Source organism: Berghia stephanieae, chromosome 5, assembly GCF_034508935.2.
Source record: "Berghia stephanieae isolate SIO BIC M18660-M18661 chromosome 5, UCSD_Bste_1.3, whole genome shotgun sequence".
Classification (NCBI taxonomy): Eukaryota; Metazoa; Mollusca; class Gastropoda; order Nudibranchia; family Aeolidiidae; genus Berghia; species Berghia stephanieae.
The window spans coordinates 63,886,499-63,900,499 of record NC_088364.1 but is presented as its reverse complement, the minus strand read 5'-3'; the positions used below and the strand labels follow the sequence as shown (position 1 = coordinate 63,900,499).

Genomic DNA, 14,001 nt, shown 5'->3' with positions numbered 1-14,001 from the left:
TACACCATAAATTCGCTCTCACTAATTATGCAAGGAAGTCATAACGGCATATCTTTCTCTATTCCGATTCAGAACTCCTTGGAGGTGTGTAACCAGTCCTTCAGACAATGCATAAACAATGAATATTTTAAATATTGAATAATAAGGTGGCATAACTATTTTAGTGATAGGCAGATATTTTTTATCGTTATGTGGCGTAAAGGAACGACAATGGATTATCTTTATTGATGCCAAGCAATCATTTAGACCAGAAAATAAAATGGAATCCATAAAGTTAGTTGCATCTTGTACTCCTGAAGACTGGTTTTTTACTTCATATCAGATTGGAACCAGAATTTTGACATCACACTTTTGTTTTCAATTATCCCAGTTATGGATGCGATGAAATGTGTTTAGGTTGGTAAAAAAATAATTCACTTATCGAAGTCAATGCAACCTAGGATATGTTCACTTATTCGCAAGTCTGATAATTGAATGCAATTAAGGGCTCGTTTTAGCTTTCTTGGATTGGAGAATATCTCACGTTGGTTTGAGAGTAATACCATTACAACAATGAGCCCATTCGTATTTGGGTATTCAGATCTGTAAATAAGTAGACGTCGAAATCAGGTGATACTTTCACTTGTGCTGTTTATTAATTAGCCTAACGTTTCAATGAAGCGCACAAAAGATTCCATTCAAATTTTTCAATAAGGACGATAATTGTCATATTTGCTTTTTGTTTTAGACAAAGACCCGATAAAGTCACTAAATCCTTCCAAACAATGGCATGCGTTATTTATTGGTAGATATTCTGTCGAAAAAAAAAATCCACCAGACATATCGTTTGAATTAAGCAGTTATTCCGTTTAAGCATTGTTCAAATTACAAACTTTGACTGTTTATAACCCTCTACATACAAGACTAACAGATAAATGAGGACGACAAATTGTTTATAAACAGTCCGTATTCCCTATTCCTATCAAACGCCACATATCTTTTATACTAGAAGCGTTATAGTGGTTTGCCGTGTACACTCTATTCATAACAATCTCACACTTATCCAAGTCTCCCTCCTCCCAGTAAGTAAATCCAGTCACATTGTAACGATCAACATTTGCCACGGATGCAACTATCCCTGTAATGAACGCGTCTTCAACACCGACGTAAGGGAAAAGATAATACTTTTGTAAAATTTTGCCAATAGCATCAGCGGAAATGACGTAACAGGATCCCGCCGTGTAAATAGGAAAATTATCAATGGGAAGTACAGATTTTGATATTGCCCATTTTCCATCTCTATGCACGGTGTTATTAAAATACACATGTCCATATATGGCGTTGCGTTGTCCGTAATGCATCAGAAATTGCCACATCAGAGGAACGTTAACGAAAACGTCTTGATCGGCCTTGATGACATACTTGATCTGTGGACAGTTTTTATTTAGCCATTTAAATCCTAAAATCATTTTTCTAGTCAAGTTTGTATATGTATCTTCAGTATTCAATCGCAATATGTCATTGTAAATCTTAACTTCTGCATTCAGGTGTGATTCACCCAATGATGTTGGTTTTGGCCGACCTTTGTCGTTGTTGAAGTACATACCGACGACAAACAATAGCTGAATGTCCATGTTAAAAGTTGTCATTGGCCAAAATCCCCCAAAGGCCACAGAACCCCATGTTTGTCTGATGGCCTGTCTAGAGGCCGTTGTGTATGGCTCGGATAGAATAAAAATAACGATTTTTGTTCGGTCGGAACACCCGGCCGGGATGGTGAGTTCTGCATCAGCCATCACGAATTGATTCTTGGGATTTGGTTGGAAATACGGCTGTTGTAAGATTGGATGATCAGGGATTTCCTTATTAAATGATAAGCCGTCAACCTTTGTCAAATACCAGTATTCAGATTTTCTTTCTGATGTCGCTGATATATCTACGTCAAAATGCTCCCATCCTTTTAGTTCTTCTGACAACTGCACCTTCTTGTTCGAGGGGGAATAAGCATTTCCTTTATGTGAATTGAAAAATCCTGACCGGGAAAAAACATTTTTCTTCATCACATTGACGGGTCTGACAGAGCTTAAAACGTCTTGTAAGCTTGGTTGAACCATTGCTTTCATGGTGAGAAATAGAGCAAATGCACTGATGACTAACAGACCAGTTCGGATGTTGAAACTGGGGAAGAAAAGAACATATTTTAAAACGTAATAATGTAATCCATCACCTTCATGTAACTTTATATTTTCGGAATGAATAAAACTAGAAATTAGATCTATTAAAAAGTTTTTCCTATAAAGTGTCCGGGAAGAGGAGGACAAAATAACACAGTTGTGCCTACAATTGGACCATTCTTGTCAAAGAAAACGAAGCCCTTGGAGTAAACGATAACTTTAAAACAGGATCGTAAAGTAATAGTTAAGATACATGAAGTGTATTTTTTTCACTACCTTTTTTAATGTTGTGAAAGGCATAAGACGCAAGGTAAATTTTTTACCCTTCTTCTTTGTGGGATGGTCAAAACTGTAAATAATTAATTTGGATGCAGTTCTTCCTAACCCAAAGCTTTTACAAATGTTTAAGGTGGGTCTTTAAATTGTTATTTACAATTGAATTGAACTAAATGTTATATGGATAGGTTATTGATTTTAGATATAATATTCAAGAACACAGGAAAGTAAAATGATGATATAATAGGGCTGAGAAAATCAAACTTAAAGTTGTACAGAAACCAAGGATTAAATATCAATTAAGTTCAGATTAAATGCACCATGTTTTAATACTTATTATCGAAATAGTATCCTCTAATGAAACATGTAAAACTTGAACACATAATGAAGGTTAAAAAAAAACAATTATGGGGTGTCAGTCAATAAACTGAACTGGTATGACGCTGTTTCAATAGGAAGCCAAAATTTGAAGTATTCAAAGACTACTTGCAACAAGAAGGATGCAACTAAGGGTTGATACAATTGGAATCAGGGGGAAACAGCTCAAGGATGAGTCAAGTGGCTTCGTAAAGACGCCTCCTGGTTGTTCTTGGATTGACTATTCTACCTATCCCATTGTTCTTCCCGCTGTTGCTGGAGTTGCAGGAATGAATCGATTACGAAGATGCACGACATATTGATTTTGTTGAGGGGTGGTAACTCTTGGATGACCAGGTCTAGGGGGATCATATACCGGTCCAAGATCTTGGAATCTATGATGGAGGCGCACGATGGCTGAGATATTTATTGCACTTGAAGATCGTTGCCACTTGTCTTGAAGTTCTGCCGACCATTATCCATCCGATTGACTGTGGGCAATTTTTTTCAGACAACCTGGCCATCTTGCTTGATAAACTATCATAGTGTTTCACTCTTTTCTTAAGACGGCGGAAAATAAACTAATACAATTTCATTTCAGTCGAAGCTTTTATAGAGTCGCAAAAACAAAAGTTGCATCAGCAGACATGCTCACTGAACTGTATTAACCCGACTATAAACGTTCATGGATAGACACAGTTTTGTGTGTTGGTCCACTAAACTTCCGGATGGCAATGTTATGAGCTTCTTAGCATAGCGCATACTGTCTATCGCTGAACCTCAACATTTCGAAAAAACGAAATTGGCGTCACCCAGCTCTTTTTTATTGCTTTAGACAGCCATTTTAGTGACTAGTTTTCACAAAATTAGCTCAGACTATTGATGTTATGCATTTATGTTAAACACTCACAACATCAGCTAGCCAAATTTATTATACCAACACACAAACTGCGTCTCACCTTTAACGTTCATAGATTGAACAAAATTGACGTCAGTCAGCTCTTTGTTATTGTTTTTTTTTTGCGTAGTTAATTTTTATGATTTGTTCTCACTAAATAGTATTAATCAGATTATAGACGTTTCAGCTTACACATTGATTTATGTGTTAGTACGTTATATCTTGCGGATAATATGAGTTTTCTAACATCAATAGTCTGATTCATATCGAGAGCCCGCTGATCTAACGTCTGAAGTTGCGTTTTTGCCAATCTGCTAATCAAACCTGTGATATCACCTTTAGAGATAATCGCGCCCTCACTTTCTTCTATTTCAAGATAAACAAACCTCTGATGTGAGTTCAGAGCTTTGATCATCTGGTTTTTATTTCAAGTTAGACGGAGAAGTATTGCACTATCCTCTTTCAAGCGATCGAAGTACGTCATGTAAATGATATATAGTGGATTTTTGTGGATTAAAAGGAATAATTGTGACAAAACTTACAACCTCAATATTCTCTTTCACATTTTATGGAGTTCTATTGTCAATGAACTCTAGGTCTAGCATATAATAAAATACATTATAATCATTTTGAGCATTCAGAAATATCACGGCTGCTGAATTATCAATTTCTAAAGCATTTTGCCGCTGGGATTAAATCCCATTATCTTCCGGTTATGGTTCAGATGCTTTACGAGTAGAATAATGTACGAAATCATGATTGACTGTTTTAGAAAATAATACCCCGACCACCTGTTCTTCCCATCACTATTTGAAAAAAAACAACTTTGCCCGTCGTTTGGAATATAGAACGATTTTTTTGGTTGAATAAGTAGTTGACGTATAATTTGTATTGTATACATGTGTACGGCGAGAGAATGTGAGTAAAGAGTCTTTTCCAAGGACTCAATTTTTCGCCGCTCATCGCGGGACTCGATTCCAAGACCGTATGATCCGAGGGCGAGTATCAATATAACAAGACCACGTAGCTGCACAACTTTGATTATTGATGAAGTGAGGGGTTTTTTAATGACATTACACTCCAATGGTTTATCGAGGCAGATTGCTCCGATTCCAAATTCAAGACCAAGACAAAAGGGGGAAAAAACGTCTCCTCTTCAAAGAGAAAGAATGATGGTGGAGATGACAAAACGGAAAGCTTCGTCAAAGAGGTCTTATCCTGCATTAAAGAGATCAATTGAAATTATAAAGACAATCAATAGGGATTGGAACCTCCAAGACACCAGTTTCAACTCAAGCATGCTAGAAGTCGACCTTGATATTTATCAAATTTGTATTAAATTTGATTTCCTGATTATCTGATCTATTGCATCATGCTTGTCTTTGGTATATTATCATGATTATATTATGAAGCGATTCGATAACATAATGACTTTATTAGATGGAATGTTTCTTTTACCTAGACCAGACTTCGAAATATAAGCTCAAACTGACCAGAACGATCTACCTCTGCAAACCTACCTCATTGAACAACCATCGGACACCATTGGGTCAAACTTTTTAAAGAAAACTGCTGATTAAGGTACCGAAGATTTGTTTCCATGAATAATAATAGATAATGAAGACTTTGCAATTGTTTAGCGTTATCCTTGTTTGTTCGTTTGCTTTGTTTTATGCTTAAGAAACAATTGGTTATTGCTATTTCAAGTATTTTAATCGTAACAGGACATTTATTATAATTTCATCCTGGTAATTAGTTATAAAGTATTGATATTACGTCTTTGCGTAATTCATTAAAAATGCATAAAGAATACCAACAGAAATGGATAAAGGAGTCAGATGATAAATATGTAATAAACTGATCCTAATAACCACATCTACGTTACTAATTTATATTTCAGATCTAACAATCCAAGACGATTTATAAATGATATCGGGCTTTCTCATACATGACACCATCGATATTCTATTGAACACAGAGAGCGGCGTCATTCCTTTAAATAGACCAAACGGTAGAGACGCCGCAGGTCATTTCAAACACGAATCACTTGGATACAACAGAGGACAACATAGTAAACACAACTGACTGGCTAATTACATGTGTCAAAATTAGTGACAAAAAAAAAAAAAGAAAAGACAGGCCGGAAATTCTAAGTTGGAAGAATATATGATTCATCAAAGAAATACGTCAAAGACAACTCTATGATCACAAAAGAAAACAAATTTCCGCGTTATTGTATTTCACCGACCATTTTTATGAGTAATTTATCAGTATCAATTGTATTAATCAGATTATAAACGTGTAACGTTACACATTTTTTGTGTTCTATAGTTCAACCAATGGGATCAGCTGTTTCATTGAGTACTAATAACGACAACCCGCTAGGCTCTGCATAAACCTAAAAATGACGTCAAAGTGTAAGTCCTCGTGTCAGGCTACTGTCATGGTCTCAAGTGAGTAAAGAGCTACTCGACTATGCATAAAGATATATGTAGAATGAGGCCCCAGAATTTACTAGTTACTATAAATGAAAAACAATTAACGATTTGTTTACAATGAAATAAAAATAATGATGAAATTTAATTAAAAGAGATAAACAGTGATCGTGGCAGTTACAAATAGAGATATGAATATTTTACGTAACTTATGATAATATGTCAGGTTCATAAGTTTACGTTTCCAGGCAGTTGATGGGCTTGGATGATCTATTCCTCTGATAACATGGATCGGACTCGTAAAATTTCACTTCCAGGCAATTGGTAAGAAGTTATTGTGTAGTCCTTTGACAGCGGGCTTGGGTTTGATCCTTGAAGATTATACAATCAAAGTTAAAAGCTCCGGCGTCTTAATGGTGTAGATATAATATCTACAAAGTCCCAAAAGATAAAAATCTTCCAGTATATATATAGGAATAGAGCGACTGGCCGTCCGGCATAGATTGTGGAGAGAAAGTGAGTGTCAAATGTTAGACCTATCAGCTTTTATAATAAGTGGCTACGTGACAGAATGTAGAACGAAAAGTATTCACTAATTAGAAATTAATTCGAGGGAAGGCTATAAAAGGAAAGACGATCTAATATTAGAAGGTAAAGTTTATCTAAGCCTACCGAAATATAACTGGAGTGAGATGAATTCAGTTCTTAATAAAATAAAATTTAATAAGATAATTGTGAACAACCTTTACTGTGACACCCCCCACCCACGTTTAAAATATACTCTTTAACCATTATGGGAAAGATAGATTTTACAAACGGAAGTAAATTTACTATCATTACTCTAGCATTAATCCATTGTTATGATTTGTGCTACAATTAAATTATTTATTAACTAGACATGGAAATGTTTATATTAACGTAGGTATATGAATGGGTGACAATAACAATGAAAGATTGTGATTACAAATCATTGTGATGAACAACATGATGGCAATGTGATTACAAATCATTGTGATAAACAATAGTGATGGCAATGAAGCATGATTTAAGTCGATGATATGAAGGTAATTTACTGAATGAAATGAATGAAAATTTAAATGGAATATTGACATTTCAATTATTAATCATAAATGAGTGAAAATTCATAACAATAATAGATAAAGAGAAGATTTCCCAAATCATGAATGGGTATGGTATATATATCCAAACAATACTCAATGTTACATTAAGTTGGGTCATCATGTTTACAAATAAAATTATCGAAATTGTGCGTTCTGATTTGGCATAATTTGCGAGGTAACTAACAGTATGCATGAGAGGTTAAGTTATACCCTTCTCACGTCATTACACTAATCGAGAAAGTAGGTCGGCGTGAATATTTTCACAGCCTGATATGTGAGAGATACTGAAAGTGTAATTTTGCAAAAATAGACTCCACCTTAGTACTCTACTATTATTCATTTTGTTATTTCTTATGTACGTGAGTGGTTTATGGTCCGTTTCGACCACAAACTCTTTTAGCAGTAGATATCTGCTGAATGTCTTAAAAGCAAAGACGATGGCCAGTCCTTCACGCTCTATTACAGAGCATCGTGATTCTCTGTCCAATAATTTTCTGCTTGCATATAAGCAAGGCATTAGAGTTCCCTCATGCTCCTGTAATAGTACACCTGCGATGCCCTTATCAGACGCGTCAGTTCTTACAACAAATTCTTTTGATATGTCGGGTAATTTAAGAATTGGTTCTGAACAGAGTAATGCCTTTAATTGGTTAAAGCTATTCTGACACGCTTCTGTCCAAACACTTTTGTTCGGTGACCCATTCTTTGTCAGATTTGTTAGCGGTGTCGCGATGTGCGCGAAGTTGTAAATGTATTTCCTGTAAAAATTTAGGAGCCCAAGTACTTTGCGTACTTCTTTTTTTTGTCTTAGGTGGTTGCAATTGTGCGATTTTTGTTTGTTTTTCTGTCTCGGGTGTCTGTGTCCCATGACCAACGGTATGATTAATCCTGCATTTGAAGCTTCGATATTAGTAAACATAGGTTGCGACACTGTGTCTCTATCAAAGTATTTTTTTAGCATGTTTGCATGAAATGTCTTTGTTGTGTTGTTAATTTGAATCTCGTAATTAACACCAGATCGTACTGCTAATACCTTGAATGGTCCTTTCCATGTAGCTAAAAGTTTACTCGAGTCATCGGGTAAGAGTATTAGTACTTTGTCACCAATCTCAAATTTTCTTGACTTGCTTTTTCGATCGGAGTATTCCTTGTATTTCTCTGCTTTTTTAGTGACGGATTCCTGTGCTAGCTTACACGTGTCCTCTATTCTGTCTTTCAGGTTTCTTACATATTCGTAAGCAAACATAATTTCGTTATTGTCCTCCTCATTCCCTTTACAAATGTCGGCTACTATATTGATCGGGCCGCGAGGTGATCGTCCATACATCAACTCAAATGGGGAGTAGCCTGTAGATTCTTGGGGTATTTCTCTATATGCAAATAGGATTGCTGGTAAGTATCTGTCCCAATCATCTGGTTTTTCTGCTGACACTTTTCTTAACATATTCTTTAGAGTGCCATTAAATCTTTCACAAAGACCATTTGCTTGGGGGTGGTAGGGAGTTGTGAATGAGTGTTGGATTCCCATGAGTTTCATGGTTTCATGCATCATATGTGATGTAAATTGGGGTCCATTGTCCGACAGTATCTCATTTGGTATGCCTATTCTAGTAAAAATTGTCATCAATGCTTCAGCTATGTGATCCGATGTAGTTGATTTCAATGCTATCGCTTCTGGCCACCTGGTTGCGTAATCGACTAGTGTTAGTATGTGTGTATGGTTTCTATCTGATTTTGTTAAAGGGCCTATAATGTCAATTGCAACTTTTTGAAAAACTTTTTCAATAACTGGGGTTGTCTCTAATGGCAATCTCGGTATTCTGCCTTTTGCGACTCTTCTTTGGCATGTGTCACACGATTTCACATATTCTCGGACGTCTTTAGTAATTCCAGGCCATGTGAAATTCTCGGATATTCTCTTCAATGTGGAAGAGCTCCCAAGATGTCCAGAAGTTATTGAATCGTGCGCTATTCCAAGGATTTTGTTTCTGTAAATACTCGGCGTGACCAGTTGTTTAGCTATTTTGTTTCTTTTCCTATGTAACCTGAACAGAATATCTTTTTCAATGATGTATTCAACTTTTGATTTCGTCCCTTTGTTTGCGATATTGAAATATGATGTTAAAGTCGGGTCCTTTTTCTGTTCTTCAATGAACGTGTTCCTGTCAAATTGTTGTGGTTCTAGAGAAATAGTCATTGGCTTCTCTGTTGTCTTAGTCATCTTTCTTGTTTCTGCTAGACAAGCTGTTTCTTGGGTTAATGACCATTCTTTTACATCTGTTGGGTTGTCTTTAAGACCTTTTATATTGCCAACAATAACATCAGCGACGGGATTGGGAAGTATACAGCATTCCACTATTCTTGTATAGTATGGGGTTTCTATGTACACGTTAGCTGTTTCAAAGGTTTCGACTGTGCCACTGAATGTGATGCATTGTACCGTTTTTCCAGTTTTGTCTTCGTCATTGATCAAAGATGCTTTTATTCCTACTGTACTGCATCCTGTGTCTCTCAATATTTTGCAATCAGTTCCATTAGCTTTGCCTTCACAAAAAATAGCGATCCTGATTTGTGAGTTTGTGTTAAAAGTGACATACCTTTCACGCAATACACATTTATATTTTCTCCTGACATTACTCGTGTCTGATTGTTTACACTTGTTTGGAGTGATGCATTTGCAGTTTCTTTTGGATATCCCACGATTTTGTAACATTTGTCTGCTGTGTGGCCTTTCATTCCACAATATTGACATTTAATTATAGGTTTGTTGGTTTTCTTATACTCAGTATTATTGTCAGTGCTATTTCTTGTTTTGTTTTGATAGGATTGGCTATGGTCTCTATTGAACTGTTTGTTCCATGGTTTGTTACTATGATCATCTTGTTTCACTTGCGTGTTCCGAGTGATTGATCGGCTCGTTCTATTTGAGTTTTGAACTTTAGGTGTACATGGACTCTGAGCAGCGGCAGCGTAGTATGGTTCCTTCAATGTTCTGCTAAGGGGTGTCAATGGATGTGCGCTGTTAAAGTTTTCTGCGTAGATTTTTAATTTGTCCAAGTTTTCTGGCTTTCTCTCTTTAAAGAATGCGACTAAATCTGGGTTGCAAGCTTGATAGATTCGATTCTTCAGCGTGAGATAGTAAAGGCCTGCAAAGTCGTCTTGTTTTACGTTTGCCAACTCAAGCCACCGATTTAGAAATTGAGTAATTCGGTTCACGAATGTATTAAAGTCTTCTCCACTTTCCGGTTTTGCAGTGTGAAACCTTTCCTGGTAACCATCTTCCGTTAATCTAAATCTTTTTAGTAGAGCGTCTTTAATTTTTCCATAGTCATCTGCATCTTCAGTTGTTAAGGTATAGAAAACTTTTAGCGGTTCTCCAGATAAGCAGTTAATCAAGGCTGTGGCCCATTTGCTTTCTGGCCAACGATAACCTTTAGCCTGAACTTCGAATCGGTGTAAGAAGGATTCTAGACAGTCTGAGCGTTCATCGTATGTTGGCATGCGTGGAAGTTTCACGAAAAATTCATCACTATTATTGTTTTCTTTCATGACCGGTTTTTGTTTTTTCAATTTCCAGCATCATTTGGGTCCTTTTGGTTTCTTCTTCTGCTAAAGCTATTTGTCTTTTTAGTTCCCTTTCTTGGACTCTTTCTTCTCGTTTTTCTCTACGTATTCTTTCTTCGTGTTCTTTTTCTTCTCTACGAATTCTTTCTTCATTTTCTTCTCTACGAATTCTTTCTTCGTGTTCTTTTTCTTCTCTACGAATTCTTTCTTCATTTTCTTCTCTACGAATTCTTTCTTCATTTTCTTCTCTACGAATTCTTTCTTCTTTTTCTTCTTTTATTTTCTCTTCGCATCATGAAAATATTCTTTCCTGGGGTATTTCTAAGTCCTTTGCGAGACCTAAGTATCTTTTATATGCTTCCATTTTTGCAATAAATTAGTTACGATGTTTTATATATATATATTGACAGGATACTGTTACTGACTGTTTTATTTATTTACACTTACTGGAATGAACTGTTCTATTTTTAGAAATCTCTCAATCTTATTTCAACTTATTATGTATGTTGGATTTGATGCCTTTTATCGTTATATCTTATAAAGCAATGTGTCAATACAATGCGGAGTTATGACTTGAGTCCATAACAATGTGTCAATCGCGTGTACTCTAAACTATGTTACTACGAAAAATGTATCACCAATGTTTGTGACTCGTCGCTAGTTTGTGTACAATTATTCGCAATGACGCTAATATACTAGAGTGTGATAACAATAATAGGATGCCAAAATAATCCCAAGTTATCTATCACTAAATATAACACGACGGCTAGTAGACTCCTTTTATTATTATTTAGTTTTTAAAGACTCACTTTTCAGAACATAATATATAAGTGGTTTTCGGTAACAGTAGTATGCCAAAAATGTATTTAAAACAAATCACTATGCAAAACAAATCACGATGTCTATAGTTACTATGTGATGCCCAACTCATGTAAAAGAGAATAATGAAGGATATATCTACCAACTCAGTTCGTGGCTGGGACCTCTCTCTTGTTCAATGGTTGTTCAACAATTGTAATTAGGCATTGAAGAGTGTTTAACAGTGATGTCTGAAATACAAAACAATAAAATATCGTAAGATTTACAATAGTTACAAAATGTGTTCACAACACTGAGTGATTGGATGATAGGTGAATGAATCGTTATGGAATGTAAACATATTGAAAACAATTCATGGATGAGGCAAACAACAAAATGAAATGAGTGATATAATAACAAAGTGGACAAGGAATGAATGAATGAATGAAAAACTGAGTGAATAAATGAATGAATGAATGGATAATGTATGAATGAAAGAATGAAGGGAGGAATAAATGTATGAATGATTGGATAAATGAGTGAATAAACGAATGAATGGATGAATGAATGAATGAATAAATAAATGAATGAACAATGAATGAATGAATAATTTAGAAATGAATAAATGAATGAAGGAATGAATCAATAAAATGCTATTCAATTTGAATGAAAGAATGAATGGATAAATTGCTATTCCATTTAAATGAAGAAATGAAAAAGAAAAAAAAAATTAATCCTGTAAATAGGGGGTTCAATTAAAATATGATCAAGTGGGGCAATTAAGAGTTTTACAATTTAAACTTTAAAGTTAGATGAAATAGATATAAGTAACTAAATAAATTCAATTCTTTATATGTGTCCCCTCCAAAATGTCATGGTCTCAAGTGAGTAAAGAGCTACTCGACTATGCATAAAGATATATGTAGAATGAGGCCCCAGAATTTACTAGTTACTATAAATGAAAAACAATTAACGATTTGTTTACAATGAAATAAAAATAATGATGAAATTTAATTAAAAGAGATAAACAGTGATCGTGGCCGTTACAAATAGAGATATGAATATTTTACGTAACTTATGATAATATGTCAGGTTCATAAGTTTACGTTTCCAGGCAGTTGATGGGCTTGGATGATCTATTCCTCTGATAACAGGATCGGACTCGTAAAATTTCACTTCCAGGCAATTGGTAAGAAGTTATTGTGTAGTCCTTTGACAGCGGGCTTGGGTTTGATCCTTGAAGATTATACAATCAAAGTTAAAAGCTCCGGCGTCTTAATGGTGTAGATATAATATCTACAAAGTCCCAAAAGATAAAAATCTTCCAGTATATATATAGGAATAGAGCGACTGGCCGTCCGGCATAGATTGTGGAGAGAAAGTGAGTGTCAAATGTTAGACCTATCAGCTTTTATAATAAGTGGCTACGTGACAGAATGTAGAACGAAAAGTATTCACTAATTAGAAATTAATTCGAGGGAAGGCTATAAAAGGAAAGACGATCTAATATTAGAAGGTAAAGTTTATCTAAGCCTACCGAAATATAACTGGAGTGAGATGAATTCAGTTCTTAATAAAATAAAATTTAATAAGATAATTGTGAACAACCTTTACTGTGACAGCTACAATTTCACAAAGGCTACGGGGTGAATAATTCGGGTGACAGGAAAGTTCTTAACTGATGCTATGTGTTTAGGTGAAATACTCACAAAATCCGCCAGCAAAATTAAACATATCAACACACAAAACTGTGTGTAGCCATACGTTTATAATCTAGCTGATATCATAATTAGCGAGCACTGATCATTAAATGGTTGTCTAAAAAGAATAACAAAGAGCTGAGTGACGTCAAGTTCTTTCCGTCTATATGGCTATGAATGGATCATAATATGACATAATGTGGAAGTGCTTACTTTCGACGTGTGGTCCATTTCGATATAATCCTCTTCAAACTGATACACGTGATCATCTTAAAAGAGTTTATATAAACGAATTGTTAAGTTATATGATTTTAATTATACATATATTCTCCCAAAACCTGTATATTTACTTGACGTGCAGAATAGATAAACTTCATCTGTTCCCTCTTTATACAATATTCCAATTTTCTGGTCACCCTTTTACATATTTAATTTAATGCTGTCACCTTTCATCGGGATAGCGTGACTGTACGGGCATTTTGTCATACTATGAAAAACACTTTTTTTCCATTTTTGGCCAGATGACTAGTCTTTCAAATATTGGTCGATTAAAATGGCCATCGTCTTGGCAAACATTCTCAAACCTGGGACTTCGCAAGTTCTATGTTTGAGAGTTTTTGCCTAGACGAGAGTGATATTAATCGATCGATATCTGTAGGAATATTTAGGCCAAAATGTTGAAATACGTGGGGTTTTTTC

At 35.2% G+C, this 14,001-nt stretch overlaps 1 protein-coding gene across 1 annotated transcript in view; it reads right to left on the bottom strand.

Moving 5' to 3' along the window:
* The window catches only part of LOC144974187 (beta-1,3-galactosyltransferase 5-like), a 14,519-nt gene extending 855 nt beyond the window's left edge, over positions 1 to 13,664 (bottom strand). Inside the window, exons 1-2 of the mRNA XM_078917107.1 lie at positions 13,516 to 13,664; positions 1 to 2,157 (exon numbers count right to left, since the gene is read on the bottom strand). The exon at positions 1 to 2,157 is cut by the window's left edge and continues 855 nt beyond it. Coding sequence (XP_078773233.1) covers positions 933 to 2,157; positions 13,516 to 13,571 — 1,281 coding nt within the window. The 5' untranslated portion in view covers positions 13,572 to 13,664 and the 3' untranslated portion in view covers positions 1 to 932. The remainder of the gene's footprint in view (positions 2,158 to 13,515) is intronic.
* Positions 13,665 to 14,001: the final 337 nt, after the last annotated feature.